This window comes from Sciurus vulgaris, assembly GCF_902686455.1.
Source record: "Sciurus vulgaris genome assembly, chromosome: 10".
In the NCBI taxonomy this organism is placed as follows: Eukaryota; Metazoa; Chordata; class Mammalia; order Rodentia; family Sciuridae; genus Sciurus; species Sciurus vulgaris.
This window is the reverse complement of record NC_136470.1, coordinates 80,422,120-80,439,205: the sequence shown is the minus strand read 5'-3', so window position 1 is coordinate 80,439,205 and position 17,086 is coordinate 80,422,120. Positions and strand designations below refer to the sequence as shown.

At 40.9% G+C, this 17,086-nt stretch overlaps 1 protein-coding gene across 3 annotated transcripts in view; it reads right to left on the bottom strand.

Moving 5' to 3' along the window:
- Positions 1 to 9,362: 9,362 nt before the first annotated feature.
- ATP13A4 (ATPase 13A4) overlaps positions 9,363 to 17,086 on the bottom strand; it is a 130,366-nt gene continuing 122,642 nt past the window's right edge. For all 3 annotated transcript variants that reach the window (XM_079155748.1, XM_079155749.1, XM_079155747.1), the window contains one exon: positions 9,363 to 15,553. In XM_079155748.1, the coding sequence (XP_079011874.1) occupies positions 15,341 to 15,553 (213 nt within the window). In that variant the 3' untranslated portion in view covers positions 9,363 to 15,340. The remainder of the gene's footprint in view (positions 15,554 to 17,086) is intronic.

Here is a 17,086-nt window from a genome sequence, read left to right as displayed (position 1 = left end):
ATTCAGTCACTGATTTGAAGCTGCTGGAGGTGTATCAATGATGGTGGAGGACTTCAAGCTTGCCACGAGCTACGCCTCACTGCTCCGTGCTTTGTGTATTTAGCTGCAGAGGAACAGAATGTCTGTTTACTATTCTGAAGGGCTTTTTAGATGACTGACCACAGGACCGAATGCACATGGACTTCTAGTTGCTTGACTTGTCTGATGAGAGGAGTAAGAGCCAGTGAGAGTGACAATCACATGTTAACTGCTTTGGTCTGGCCAGTTAACAACTCGAGTCTGATGAGTGGCCAATAAGATGCCCCTGCGCTGTCAAGTCAAAACCTTGGTGAACATGTTCTCTGCTCCCTTCATTGCTACTAAAAATGCTAACAACTTTTAAGACCTGAAGGATGCTGAACAGAATGCCACTTCTGAAATTGGTGTCATCGTTACTGAAAGAATAGGGGTTCAATTGCATCTGTCGACTCAAAAGACTTCCCCGGGAAGAAAACAGATGGACAAGGTAAGTGATTACAAACATGGGAATGGACTTCGGTATTCTAGAGTGAGCTGGATCTTGTGATTTGTCTTAAGGAGGATATAAACCTCTATGTTGATGTTCCAAGGAAAACTGGGTTCTTATGCATCTACCACAAATGATCTACTCTGGTTGGAGAGATGCAGGAAGATTCCCTTAAAATATTCAAACTTAAGGACAGGAACAGCTATTCCTTTCATCCCTTCTTTGAAGGGTGGTCTAGTTTGCATATCTTAAAGAGTGGAATTTTTGCATAAACGTTCAAAAGCTTGGAGAACACAAGATATCAAACTCCATCCCATGTTTCTGCCTTTAGCTCATGTCAATACTTTCCCCCATTGAACTCGTCCACCAGGTGATTGTTTCATCAAGAATGCAATACTTGAAACTGTAGTAATGGGTGGGGATAAACACATGCACCCCAAGAGAGAGCAATCTGTCAGCAGGATTTCCCATATGGGACTGCTTTTATAATATAGAGAATGCAAAGTGATGAACAGCGTTTCTAAAGGAATACATCCCAAAAAGTACTCTCAACACAGGGTAAGTTGGCAGGAAAAATTGTAAATGAGTATCCATGTGGATTAGTGTAAGACAGCACATTTAAGAGAAAATAATTTAAGTGATTCTGGGATCATGCTTTCTAAACTTGATTTATCATCAGAATTACCTGGAGATCTTGATAAGGATACACTTCCCCAGGATCTATCCCAGAGATTCTGATTGAATGTCTGTATAAGGTTGGGACCAGGAATTTATTTCTAATAAGCTCCTTGGGGATCTCCATAATGGATTGAGTTTGAGAACCATGTTCCAAAAAGAAACTTAAGAATTGCTGTGGACTATTCCCTACAGACAGAAAGCTAACCCATGATGTGAGAGCAAAAAAAGACCAACTAAACATTTACTACAAATAGGTCCAAGTCTGAACTACTTTGCACAGGTGTTTGCATCTCATGGGATGTCTTATAGACTTGGATATTATCCAGAAAAGTAATTCTTCAGAATAGTCAGATGATGGGAGGCAAAGGACCACAAAAGGAAGCCAAGAAAAGCACTCGACTCTTTGGAAAAGCAAGTTACTGTAAACAAAGGTTAGAGGAAGGTTATCTATGTTATTTTAAATAAGAATAAACAGACTACATTTAAAAATAATTTGAGTAGAGGCAGAGCAAGATGGCGGCTAAGATCCTCCCTCAATCTCCCCTCACAGACACAAGTCCAATGAGCAATTCATGTAACACACTATCTCCATAAGAGCTAAGAAAATCAGGTGAGAGACCACAGTACATGCTTTTAGTATACAAAAATGAAAAGCATTGAAGGAGGCATGAAGGAAGGAGTGGTTTGAGTTAACCCTCCTTCAACTCCAAGGAGTGGGCATGGAAGGAGATGTTTTGTACTTGAGGAAGGGAGAATGAATTAAGTCCAGGCATTAGACTTGAAACCAGGCCTATGACAGTGCTGGGCAAAGCCTCACCAGCCCTGCAAAGAGGTCAATACCATAGACTGAGCACCGGAACTGTGTTGGGTCAGGTGCTGGATTCCTGCTACCACCCTCCTCCAACCTCATGCTGTGGAATGGGGATCAGAATTGCTGGGGAGCAGGGCATGAGAGTTATCCCAGGGTTTTGATTCTGAGCCTGGTACTGAGCCTGTCACAGTGAGGTCAAGCACCCAGTAGAAACTAGGAGCCATACACAGGTTAGTCCTCGAAGACAGAGCCCCTAGACTCGTTCTGGCAACAGGCAGACTCCTGTGCATTGGTGGAACAGATGAGTTTTGGCTGCATCAGTTCCAGCCTTGGAGTAGTATTGGGTATGCTCGCCTTCTTCCAAAGACTGTGCAGGCCCCTGTAAGACTCAGATGCAAACTAGCTAAGTACCAGTTTTGGTGGCTGAGGGGCTGACTCCACCACTCATCCCCCAGTTTTGAGCAACATGGCTATCATCAGGCCTGTACTCACAGATGGGGCTTTAAAGACTCTGGCACCAAGCAGAGACTTGTGCCCCTATGGGACAAACTTGTTTTGACCTATATTACCACCAACTGCAGTGTGGGCCCTACTGCAACCCTGAGACCGTGCAGGTCCTGATGACTGTGAGAACCAGGACTGACCCAACTTAACATTAGCCTAGGTGGCAAAGGGACTGTCATTACCAACTTTGAGCAGCATATCATAATGCATGGCTCCTTTTACTGGGATAGGACAGGGTAGTAAACACAAGATTTTGCCAAGGAACTTGGTGCTGGGCTGGTGAAACCTAACACTGGGAAGACCCTAACTGACCCCATTCTCAGGGTTGCCTGAATTCGGAGCTTCTGGAACAACTCCAGTGCCAGGAAAAGACACACAGCTCCAATCGGTCAGACTTCTATTACAGCTAACATCATCTGTGACTGGGCGCTGCCATCTTAGGCCTTGAGTTCACCTCAACAACAGGCAGTCCATAGCAACATAAGCCTTGTTTCCAACTCAGTGTTGTGCTGGTCTTTGTAGGTTTGGGGCTCAACTTCACAGCATTGTTGCTGACAAGAGAGACAGAGCCTCAGACTGGTCCATCTACAGTAATATTACTTAGAGCCATACAGAATCCTGCAGTGTCTGAACACAGACTGGCACTACAGACAAGGCATCTGGTCCTAACCTGGGACCAGGGAGAAGCTTGTGGGAACAGGCTACTTTTTTAGGTACTCCCCTGTTCCTTTCTGAGCAATAATACACCAACAATCTATGTGGGGCAAACCTAGGCTTGGAGTGTCTTCTAGTACTGACACATTGAAAACATGCCAACAGCAGACACCTGGCAGTTATGAACCTTGGTGCCCTCTAGTACTGAAGTAGTGCTAGTGACTATAAACTTGGAGAAAATAAGCAATTTGCTCAGAATTTCTTAGAAAGACAGGTACAAACAAAACCAGTTAAGGAAGACTGGAATAAATACCTTGCCTTTAATGCCCAGTTGTTGCTACATGCCAAAGAGCATCAAGAGCTTTTAGAAAACCATGACTTCACCTAATAATCAACATAAGGTACCAGAAACTGACCAGGTAATAAACACTATGGGACACCTTTCAGAGAATTAAAAACTTAAAAACACTATAGAAAGCATCAATAACAGGATAGATTAAACAGAATAAAGAATTAATGAACTCAAATATAGATGTTTTGAAAATACACAGTTGAAGGAGATAAAAGAAAAAATAAAGAGGAATGAAGAAAGCTTATGGGAACTTTGCATATTAAAAGAGCAAATATTTGGGTTTTTAGGGTTCAAGAAGGACTTGAGAAAGCAAGCAATACAGAAAACTTATTCAAAGAACCATAATAGAAAACATCCCAAGCAAGAAAAGGATACAAATATCCTGACCTAGGAAGGTCTAATGTCACCTGTTAAAATTTACTAAACCTAATCAACCCAAAGAGATGTTATAAGCAAACTGTCACAGATAAAGAGAAAATTCTCAAGGCCACAAGTGAAAAGAAACAAATAGCATATAAGGGTTTCCCAATTTGGCCTCATTGGAAACTTTATAGGCCAGGCAAGAGTGAAAAAAAAATCCATCAGTTGAGAATACTGTACCAGCAAAGCTATTGTTTAGAAATGAAGGAGGGATAAAGACATTCCAAGACAAAAGCTAAGAGAATATATCTCCACTAGACCTATTCTACAAAAAATGCTAAAGAAAGTTCTTCAAACTAAAAGAAAGAGACATTAAATGAGTATGAAGAAAATATAGGAAGATGTAAAATCCATTGGTAATAATAACTGTATAAACAAACTCAAAATGCTTTAATAGTGTAGAAATGATATGGAAACTATATAGTATGAAGTACTATGTAGTATGAAGACTAAAAACTAAAACAATTTAAAATAATAACTACATTTATATGTTAAGTGATAGACGATATAGAAAGATATAAAATGGGATTTCAAAAACTCAAAATGGGATTTCAAGTATGTGGGGAAATGGAATGTAATTGGAAAGTTTTCTTGTTAATATATCTTCTCATTTATTTTTATTATCATGTTAAGCTGCTCTTATTTCAAAATAACTTGTTATAATCCAATTATTATTTATAAGCCACATGATAACCACAAAGTAAAAATCTAAAATGGACAAACCAGAGATATAAGCAAGGATCCCAAAAGTGCTACTAGAGTCATTCACTTAACTACCATGGAAGACTTAAGAAATGAAGAAAGAGAGAAAGAAAGGAAGGAACTACCAAATTAGAAAACAAGTTACATAATGGAAATAATAAGACTTTTCCTATCAATAATTAACTTGCATGTAAAGGGATTAAATTTTGCAATTAAAATACACAGAGTAATTACATATTTTTTAAAAAGGACTCAACTCTATGTTACTTAGAAGAATCTAACTTCTCCTCTAAGGACACACACACTGCAAGTGAAGTGATGGGATAAGATATCCCATGCAAGTGGAATCTGAAGGAAAACAAGAGTAGCCATACTAATATCTGACAGAATAGACTTTAAATCAAAAGCAATAAAAGTAGACAAGGAAGGTCACTCTCAAATGATAAATGAATCAATTCAGCAAGAGGAAATAACAATTTTAAATATATATATTATATATATTAAAATAATAATTTTAAATATATATAGACCCAATATTGAAGCACCCAAATACATAAATCAAGTATTAATAGACCTAAGGGGAGATGGATTCTAATATGAGAATAGTTGGCGACTTTACACCCACTTTCAGTAATGGAAAGATCAACAAGGAAAACATCAGAGTTAAAGTGTACCTAACAGACATCTACAAAACTTCCTATCCAGCAACTGCCAAGTAAACATTTTTTCTCATCAGCACATGGAACATTCTCCAGGACACAAAAGAAGTCTAAATACATTTTTAAACATTGAAATCGTATTATCTTTTCTCACCACAAGGCACTAAAACTAGGGAATAATAACAAGAAAATCTCCAGAAACTATACAAATATGAGAAAATTAAACAGCTTACTTTCTAATAGCCAATGGATCAAAGAGAAAATCAAGAAGGAAATATAAAACAAAATCTTGAAACAAATAAAAATGGGCACACAGCTTACCAAAACCTGTTGGATACAGCAAAAGCAGTACTAAGAGGGAAATGTATAACAATCAATGCCCGCATCAAAAAAGTAGAAATACTTCAGATAAACAGCCAGTTACTAAATGTCAAGGAACTATAAAAGAAAGCACAAACTAAACCCCCAAAAAAGGAGGAGGAAAAAATAATAATGATCAGAGAAGACATAAATGAAATGGAGATAAAAAATATTTTAAAAAATCAATGAAACAAAGATCTGGTTTTTCCAAAAAGATAAACAAAATAAACAAATCCTTAGCTAGACTAAGAAAAAGAGAGAGAAGACCCCAGTATATAAAATCAGAGATGAAAAGGGATGTATTATAACCAATACCACAGAAATAAAAGAATATACATCATTAGAGATGATTATGAACAACTCTATGCCAACAAATTTGATAATCTAGTAGAAAGGGACAAATTCCTCTTCACATGCACCTTACTAAGACTGAATCATGAAAAAATAGAAAATTTGAATAGACTAATGACACTGAATCTGTAATACAAAGATTTCCATCAGAGAAGAGACCAGGACCAGATGGCTTCACTGCTGAATTCTACCAAACACTTAAAGAATTAACACAATTTCTCCTTAAAAAATACCAAAAAAGAGAAGAGGAAGAAATTCTTCCAAACACATTCTATGAGTCCAGCATTACCCTGATACCAAAACCAGGCAAGGACACAACACAAAAGAAAAAAGGAAAGAAAAATAAAAGGCCAATATCCTTGGTGTACATAGATGCAAAAAATCCTTAAACCAAATCCAACAGCACTTTTAAAAAAGCTATTCACCATGATCAAGTGGGATTCAGACCAGGGAAGCAAGGACAATTCACATTCCTTTATGATAAGAGTGCTAAAGGGGCATACAAGAAATGTATCAACATAATAATGGCCACTTATAATAATCCAACAGCTAACATCACACTGACCTGGGCAAAATTGAAAGCTTCATAAAATCTGGAACAAGACAAGAATGACTACTTTCACCACATTATTCAACATACTGCTGGAGGTCAAAGCTAGAGTGATTAGGTAAGAGAAAGAAATAAAGGGCATTCAAATAGAAAGAAGTCAAATTGTCACTGTTTACAGATAACAAGTAATTTTAAATAGAAAAACCCAAAAATTCTACCAAAAAACAAAACTACTAGAACTGATAACAAAACTATTAGAACTGATAAACTTTGCAGAGTATAAAGGCAACATGCCAAACTCAGTAGCCTTGCTATATATCAATCACTAACTCTATGAAATAGAAATCAAGAAAGCAATCTCACTTATAATACTACAAAAAAATCAAAGTAATAAATCTAACCAAAGAGATGAAAGACATTTACAATGCAAATTATAAACATTAATAATACAATATGAAAGAAATTGAAAAAGACACGAAAATGTGGAGAGAAATCCACTACAGATAACACCAATGTGCTGTATACTTCAAAGAGCTAGAAGAAAGGATTTTGAAAGTTTTTGCCACCAAAAAATGATATAAAGATTTGAAGTTAAGAATGTAACTTGATCTAAATATCACACCATGTATTCATGTATCAAACATCACATGGTACCCCATTATATGTTCAGTTTCTTTTATGTTTCAGTTAAAAATAAATAAAAAACAACTAGTAAAATTTGGATAATTACATTTTCATTAAAGTAGAATTATTTGCATTCAAATTTTGAAAATGGTTAGTGTGTTTATTTATTTGTTTCTTCCTTCCTTACTTATGTATTCTTTTATTTACTATTTTACTCATTCACACAACATATGAAATAGCGATATTGTGTGCAAGTCCAGGACCTAAGAAATCTCCATATAACTTGAGAGATGGAAAAAAAGAAAAGATTGTGTGCCACATTTAATCTTCTCTGATTTTTGAAGTTATAAATGAGGGAATAAATAGTTTTCCCATGTGAATAGCCAAGGAAATGGAGATGTAGACATCATAGCCAATTGGCTCAAACTTACAAATCAGAGAAGTCTGAATTCAAAGTCAGACCTGTCTGACTCCTAAGCTTGTACTCCTAATTGCCATATGCCACTTCCCAAAAGAGTCTCTTCACAGAGAGCCTGGATGATGAGTCAGAGGTTGGTCCTGGAGGACTTTGGCTGATGGCTGCTTCTATGCTGTGGACCAGTTCTGCTCTTGCACAGGTGCACTGCCCTCCAAGTCCTGTGCCCCTGGGTCACCCCTATGACCCAGGATACCTGAGCATGGTGCTAGGGTACGATGTGGGAAGATACAAAGATCTGAACTTTCCCACATGTGGCTTTTGGTATTTAAACAAATCAGATTCTAGGATCCATCAAGGGATGATTCAAAACTACAAAATTGTCCCCACAACAAATCAGTCTCCAATTGGCCATGTGCCATGGTTGAATTCTTTAGGTTATTTAAGCCTGTAACTAATTCTCAGGCTAACCTTGGGTTAGGTCAAGAGAAAACCGGCTCAGCTTTCAGGAAAGATCATCCAGCCAGCTGAGGAGCCACATAACCTTGTACTTTGTTCAGTTGCTGAGTAGACCAGGAATGCAGCAGCCTTGGGGCTTTCGGGTGCTTTCTCGACCTAAGTGTTCTTCTGTGACTTGCACCAAATTAGCATTCACTTGTGGGAAGGTGTTTTTTCCTCTTTTATAACCTAAACGTTCTGGGGGACACATAAATCTGGGATGATAGTCAAAAACAGGATCATAGAAGCCTCATGCTCTAAACTCTCCTGAGTCACTTGAGATGGTCACAGAAATCCTCATGTGATGCAGCATGCTGAGCCCCTGGTCATGGCATGTTTCTTCCCCACAGCCCGTGTTAGCTGTATGGGCCACGGATTGCCACTTCGAGATGATTCCTGCAGCTTCCACGGTCAGGCCTCTATGGCTCTGCTTACCCCTGAGATTGGTTGCTGGGGACCCCAGGACTCTATGATGTGCATGGCCACCTTGTGTCATGCACGATCATTCTGCATCTCCACTAGCCATTTCCTTTCTCCTTTAGCCGCTTGGAGACACACTTAGATTCTTCATGTCACCTATATATCTCTGTGTGACATCACCAGCCACTGGCACATGTGTCTTACACCTGTGTTCTCACAGTCACATGATTTCCAGGTGACAGAGGCCTCGGGGAGCCCTCTACTCTGCTGTTATTACACTCTGACCTACAGATCACAGAACACAGGGGAGAGCTCCCCTTCCCCCTTTTGTGTCACCAACTTCCATTTGCCTCGTTGCTGGCTGTTAAGACAGTGGCCTTCATCTTGGCCTTTTCCACTGTGTTCTTTACCTACTCATTCCCTCTTTCTCTCTCTCATTTCTTTCTTTTTTCATCACAGTTTTCTCTTCTGTGGGCCCTTGGAAAAGTTACTAAAAGTAAGATGAAACGAGAAAAGAATAAAAAATACATATCCTATTATACTCAAGCTTTTGCTCCTATTCCCTTACAGCCAATGCCTGGTTTCCTGGTTTTTAAAGAAGTTTTGGAGTGTGTGTGTGTGTGTGTGTGTGTGTGTGTGTGTGTGTGTGTTTGCCTCAACCCTCTTCCCTTGGATAAACATTTTCCTGTGAGAGTCCTTACACCCTTCTGGAAATGAATGTGTGTCTCATGCATGTTGAGATGGTCTTTGTGGCATACACCTCACTCTTCTAATTCCACACCACACTCCCATACCCTCCCTAGATAAATGGACAGGCAAACTTATTAAGCACAACATTGTAATCACTATACTTTGTACTTCTGGTTGTTTTTATTCATAGCACCATTGTTTGAGTTAAGCTTCTTTGTACTGGATCGAAAACAGATGTTCACAGACAAAGGAGGACAAACAAATCAACAAAATATCCCGGTGATTATATTTTTTATTCAATCATGCCACAGCTGCTTGCTGAGCCCCTAAGCATGGCCCTGTGCTAGGTGGAAGCAGGACAATGAGGTAAGCTGGGCTGGATCCCCCACCTCAAAGAATGGACATCCTAGTCAAAGTGTGGTTGGGTGGGAGGTGAAGGAAGTTGAGACAAGAATATAAGGCTTTATAAAGGTAAAACCAAAAGGATGTGAATGTGCAGATGCAAGGGTGCTCCTCCTGACTTGACAGAGCAGTGGCATTCTCATTGGGTGTTGAGAAACAGGCAGGCTTTGGATTGTGGAAATGCAAGTAAGAATTATTGACACCGCACAGAAATAAAATATGAGCAAAGGTACTGAATAGGAAGACATGAGTACGGATTACTGGGAATAATAGGAAGTTCAGTTCTGAAATGAGACCAGATGTGGCCAGGGCTAAGGGCTCTAAATTTGTTACTAAGTAATATATATACTTTGTCTGGTAGATAATTTAGACTGCTAAAGGTCTCTGGTCATCGACATGACATCATCAGGTTTGGTCAACAGAAGTCATTGAGAAGGAAAGATATGAGAGACTTCAGTCAGAGAGACCAGTTAAGAGGCTCTTTTAAACAGTCAGTGGTGATCAAGGGCGTGGAGGAGAGGAGGTTCTACATGAGAGACATCATCAAGGAGGGGTCCAAGGACTCAGGAACTGAGTGGAGGAGGGATAGGCTGTGCTCTTCATTTCATCAATGTTTGTGGTTGCAGAAGTAAATGCCTTCATTTACCCACAAAGCTTCCCTGATACCACATAGAGCCCCACTCAGGGTTGGTGCATCAATACGCATGCAGTGTGGAATACACACATGTGGGACCTTTCTGCATTATAGCATCCTAATCTACAACTGCAAGCTCATTGGAGTCTCCATGGTCAACCTTTATCACCAGCAGTGGTGCATCCCACTTTCCGTGGAGTTGACAGTCAGGAGAGGGAGCCAGGAGGGAGGAGATAGTAAGGAAGCAGAGCCAGGAGACCCTAAAGGACTCCTCAAGTGCTTTGCATTCAACACACACAAGGCACTACGATGTCCTGCATTCTTTTTCTCAGTGAATTAGCTAATTGAATCAGCAGCATCTGGCTAGAGATGAGGATTATGAAGAACCTTTATTTAGAAGTCAGTAGACTCCGCTCACCAATTTTCTAAGAATGTGATCTTGAACAAGTAGTTCCCTTTCAACCTCAGTCACCTGAATGGCTGCACAAACATGACTAGAAAACATAGCAATCTGAAGAGCTGGGGACATGAGATGAAGGGCTCAGGGAAGGCTACTAGGAGGAGATGGTAGCTGAGCTGGCATCTGAAGAGAAGTCCCAGCCCTGCGCAGCAGGTGAGCAAAACCAGAGCTTGCATGGCAGAGAGCAGGCAAAGCTGTCTCCCCAGGGAAGCAACAGGCCTGGTGTGTCTGGGAAGGTCGGGGGGCTCACCCCTATGGCCCTCTCAGCAACTCCAGCAGAGTTCTGTACTGTTGTTGTTATTCATATGTTTGTTCAATTTTGAAGAAAAGCATTCTATTGGTAAACTTGAGAAGGTCATTTTAAGAAATCTAATGGAAACCAAAGGGCAGATGGAATGCTGTGTGGCAGCAGCTTTCAAATTAGTTATGCATATAGAAGGGAACATAGTTCAAAGCCAGAAGAGAAATCTATACCACCCTGAAAGGCTGCGCAAAGCAGGGACTGAATGACTTTCAAGCTGATCTTTATTCTTTAGCTTCTGGAGGCTGCTGTCAGAAGCTGGAGCTTTATCTGGTCACGAGGAGCAGGCTCATAGGGCACTGGTTTTATGATGTTGCACTTTCAGTCCTGGGAGGTGACCTTTCCTGTGATTGATGGTCAGGTTCAGGAGAACTTCTATGAGAAACTAAAATCTCTTTCTGAAGGAAATTATACTCATGGTGACAATTGCATTGGATAGTCGCCTTTCTGCCGGCGTGTTTTTCAGTGCTACAAACATTTCATTAGGAGAAAACAACATTAAAGAATGACACAGCAGGGAATTTGCTGATAGAGGACCTGCGTCCACCTTCAGTTCCTCTGCAACTAGCTGCATGTCCTTGGTCATTACCGAGCCTTTTACAGGATCTGGAACCTCATTAGAAGCAGGAGGAGAGCAGACCTTGCCTGGTTTTCTTCCAAGATTGTTATGAGGTCTAAATGAAAGAAGAGTATGAAAACATTTTGTGAACTGTAAAGTCCTGTGACTAATGCTGGAACAACAGTGTGCATAGAGTTAGAAAGTGCATGTAACTTTGTGAAGATGTGATTTTGATTCACACTGTTGTAATAGAACATTCCATTTTGTTAGCCAGAATGAAAGACCCTGCTGGAGGGAGGGACAGAGAGAGGGAGAGGGGAGTGGGGAGAGAGGTGGGGGGGAGTTTTAGAACAATAGGACTGTAGATTTTACTTGTCTCTTGTACAGAATAATTTATTATAGCATAAACTAAATACAAGGTTCTGAATAAATAATCACTTTCCCATCACCACATTGGCTACTGTACATACACACTTCTGTGAGCACATGAGAACACTTAGGACAAGACATATTTCCACTCTGGGACCCTCACATGTGGAGCAAGGAGGACACAAGTCAGGGTGCTTATCTTCAGACAAGAGTGAAGACCTTGGACTGAACACATTGTGGGGGTGCCTAAAATTTTTGAATCACTGATAATGTCCTTTTCTTTTCCAAGTCCTGCTCAGGAAAATGTATTGGGGCAGGTAGCTCTATACTCACATTTGGGGTCCTCTCCCAGGTCCTTTTACTCAAAGTTTTCCAGTATTTTTTTTTTTCAGGAAAATACACACATCAGAAATATTCCTGGAGCTGTTGATTTGTCTGTCAGGAGCCCTCACTCTGCCTCTTTTTTAGCTCTTATCCCCATCAGGAGCCCCCTTCCAAGGCACTGTCAAATCTGTGTGTCCACATCAGCCTCTCTGCCACGTGTATCCGTGTGATATTCTGTGTAGACAGCTGTCGCAGACGGTTCACATCATGGTGTAAGACTCAGACAGTGAGTGTACCAAGCCTGGAAGGGGTTTGGCAGATAAATGAGTTCCATCTAATACTTGACTCGCTTCTCTAACTGGTCTTGGATTAGCCACTAACACCTGTGATGTCACGGAGCACACACCCTGCGCTCCCCAGTTTCCACTTCCCTCAGAGCTGGCTGCTAAGGTCATGGTCTTCATGTTAGCTGTGGTCCTTTCCACCTGCTCTTTGCCTCTTGTCCCCATTCTTCCTGCCCAAGCGGCCTTCTTTCCTGGGACAACCCATCAAGTATCCAAGTGCAGCTCTCCCAGTTCCCTGGCTCTCCCAGTTTCACTTACTGCTTCTAAGATGCGGTTAGTCCCCAAAACACAGTCTTTAAGAAGAATCTCTTTGGCAAAGATTTTAGGGTTGGTGGCTAGTGGAGGACCAGAGTCCTCTACCCCTGTTCCTTGCCAGCCATAGACAAGTTGCTGAGGATGGAATCCTTGGGGACCAAGGCTAGAGCAACTCAGTCTCAGAAAGACAAACAGACACTCTTATTTTGGGTTGGTTTTGTTTTTAGCTCGCCTCTGGCCCAAGCCTCTTGGGATGCCTTCATTCATTTGAACAGAGGCCCTGTTATTAGCAAAGCGTTACCTCCTTCCACCTGGCGAATAAGAAATCCATTCTTTGCTTGACTGTGAGATCACTCTGAACACCCTGCCATCCTGCAACTTTCTAATGAGGAACTATTAGGAAGCAATATAAAGCCTGCTCAGAAGCTCTGTGTTTGAGGTCTGGGTCTGCTCTTGTCACCCTGAATCTCCATTTTCTCATCTGTGTGATGGGAAGATAAGCCCTTCCTTGTGGAGTCACTGGAGAATTGTGCAATTCCAATGAGTTAGTGGAAGGAAAGCACTTGGTGAAGACTATCCCTACCATATCTCTCCACTTTTGGAAAATGAAAAAAAAAAAACTATCAGTTTTAGAAAAAGGATTTTCGAGCTGCCCTATGAGTGGAGAGGCTATCTTTGCAGGTGGAAACATTTCCTTCTGTACCAAAGGAGACGATGATTCTGCAGCCTTGGGACATGGAAACATCCTCATACCCTACTTTAAAATCCTTAGCAGAAGCAACAAGGTACCCTCATGGCTGTGAGACACTATGTTCCCAGAAGCAACTGTAGTCACAATCCTAGAGCTATCAACTAGCCTCAAGAGCTCAGCTGGGGAAAGGGACCCTTGCAGGAGCTGTTCGTAGATAGCCAAGCCTACCAGGACCAGAACATTCATCCCCTGCTTAAAGCATTCATTTAGGATTTCATGTTCATAATGAAATTTTACTTTTGCTTTGAAATACTACATGTGAATGTTCTCCTAGACTTCAGTGTTGTCTAGGGACCTAACAGAAACCTGGGCGTTTTTTATGCTGAATGAATCCAATATGAACAAGTTGTAATAGGGATAAAATAAGGGGAAATGTTGTTTTCCAGAAACCGAAGGCTTAAACTTACAAAATGCAAAGGTTATGAGGTGATTTACATCGATGATGATATATATAGGGCAGAATGCACAAGACTAAAAATTCTCAAAAATAGGAAGCAGAGAAGTGGAAACTCCTAGAGTTGAGCAGGTAAGATAAGGAGTTAGTAAAACAGAGAAGTTCACAGGGTGAGAAGAAGAGTCCAGCGGACAATACCCATGTTTTTTGAGGTGCTACTTTCCTTGCTTCCCCTAGAATGCCAGTCAGAGAGCTGCATCATGTGTGTGGCCCAGTGCAAAATGAAAATGAGGCAACCTTGTTCAGAAATTATAAGACAGAAGCAGCACAGTATTAAGCCAAGCATGAGGCCCTTGGAAGCAGGGGGTCCTGTGTGGTCACAGGTCACACTCCCATGAAGTCCCCCTAGGGACTGGAGATCTAACTCAGTGGTAGAGTGCTTACTTTGAGTGCGTGATGCCGTGGGTTCAATCCCCAGTAACACACGCACGCACACACACAACCACACACACACATAGAAACATGAAGTACCCCCAGAAACAAGAGACTGCACTTTCCAGTTCTGTGGCCAAATCCCTGGCTAATGAAATGAGAGCAGAGTAGACTTTTGAGATGAGACAGTGAAGCACCCCATGTGGTCTCCAGAATCAGTCTTCCCTTGCCACCGAAAGCATGAAATCTAGGAGGAGCCATCAGTTGATCAGTCAGCACTGTGAGTACAGCTGTTCTAGAATTGCCTGGAGTAAGAAAGAAGTTCCAGTGTGTGAAGGCACTGAGGTGTGAGGTTGTTTGTTATTGGAGCGTAGGTTGAACTTATCCTTAACAATATGTAGGGGAAGCCCAGAAGCAGAGAAAGAAGCTTCAAACCTAAAAATTACTAAGCAGGAAAGGAAATCAAATAGTCAAGATTGCCATGATGATTCCCAAGCATTAGTTTTTCCATTGACGAAGTAAAAATTCAAAACTGATCTTCAGCTTGTTACAACTCTATGAATATACATAGTATGACTTCGCTTCAATTCACTTTTTAAAAAGAAAAGAAAGATTCATCCTAAGAAGAAAAAGATTCCATATGTTCCTCCTTCCACCTGCCAATCTCTTGGCCCACTTCAATCCTTGGCCCATTCGTGGTCCAAGGGATGCCTCCGATACTTTCAAAAGCCAAGAGGAAGTACTTTCTTTGTAGAAAGGATTTCATCATACAGACTTTAATTTGTCACCATGACTTGATATTGATTTTGGTATCTCCAAATCTCCAGTTGATATTGTAAGAGTCCTGTGGCTTTAACATCACTGAAGCAGGTCAATTTTGTCATTGTTTCTCTGTGATATCGTCTTGGATATTGCATTTCCTTCAGAGCTGTTCCTCATTGCTCTCAAACACGGGATTGCTGTAGGACACCCCCCTGCCACACCCAGGCATATCGGAGTAGGAGATTTGGTTTAGTGGGGGCCAGCTGGAGTCATTTGCCAAGTTCCTCTGCCATATTCGATACTGGCTTTTTGATTGATAGCCAAAACATCTTTTGATTGCCAGCCACAGAGCTCGGTTTTCAATAATGGCCTCCTGCAAAATAAAAATTTCTGTTTACAATCAGAGGTCAGGGGCTCTGAGGCTAAAGCACTCCACAGACCATAATAAGGCACTGTTGCTATGGCTACTTAGATTCAGCTTGACAAAGGACTTGAGCCCTCCACAAATGTAAGGTGGTTTCATGAGATAGGTCTTGGCTTCTCAAACTTTTCTACTAAAGTAGTTTTTCTGGCAAGAAAGGACATAGTTTCTAGGACCTAGGAACCAAGCCCAGAGTGGCCTGCCTCAAAGATAAAATTTCTTTTGAATCTCACATCTAAATTAAATTTCAAATCATTCAAAGTGCTGTATATAAGGTATTTCTCCGATGTACCCTGGCACATCACTGCCATGAACAGAGGTTGATGAAATTGGAATATAAGCCTATCTTAGAGATGGACAGATCTGGATTCAGGTCTAGCTCTGACAATTTCTGTGGGCAAACTAATTACCCTATCCAATTTCAGTGGTTAGAAGTATAATCCCCTCCTTATGTTTGTTTTAGGACAAGTAATTCCCCTTCCACTGCAGGGCTGGGCAGGGCATAGCTCCCGCCCTGTCCCCACCCTTCTTAACTACTCCTTTAACAAATGGTTGTGCACGGTGGCCCTGTCCACACATGCCCCCTACATTTACCTTCACTGAAATACATTTTGAGAATGATAAGTTTGTCTCTGGAAGCTTTTGGACTGATATCTCCTTTCATGAGAGACAGAACCTTGAACAGAGATCACAGTATAACTTATGATGTTGAGTGCATGACAGGTTAGTGTATTAATTTTCCATTTTTATCATATTTGGTCACAAAAGAAGAGCATCTTAGATGTTATCATGAAAGAAACAAGGAGAAAATATGAGGACCTAAGTTGTTACCTAAAATTAAAGCTGATTTTTATGTTACCACATATCTTTGCTAAGTTGAAAGAGTTAATTGTATGGGACTAGACAAGGAACTTTGCCAGAGACAGTGATTTTCCTAAAATCCACTCATCTTTGCTGTTTAAGTGGAAAGAATAGAAAGGAGCTCATCTTCATCTGCTTCTTGCAAACCTCAGGGCTCAGCCAGTCAGACCTGTTTTTCTACTTTCCACAGCAAGGGTTTTGTCCTCATTTAACAATAAAACGAGTTTTCCTTAGAGTTGGGATAAGGCAGTAACATCAACAATTCACAGCTTTTAAGTCTAATGTAACTCCAAGAAAACTTAGCAGGCCTTCAATGAAACCAAGCGCACACACACACACACACACACACACACACACACACATGAAACCAAGCACACACAACACACACACACACACACACACACACACACACACACACAAACACATGCACATGAGAAAGAGAGAGAGAGATGGAGACACTTTAGTGCTCTCCATCTCACCCGGATCTCTCCATCTCACTCATTTCTAAAAGTGTGATGACCTCTATCACCTCGCTGCTCTGGAAGGGGACACAAGCACTGAGAGGTTATCTGTCCTGCCACTCTACATTATAAATTAAATGCACAGCTAGAAACAAAAAGAAAG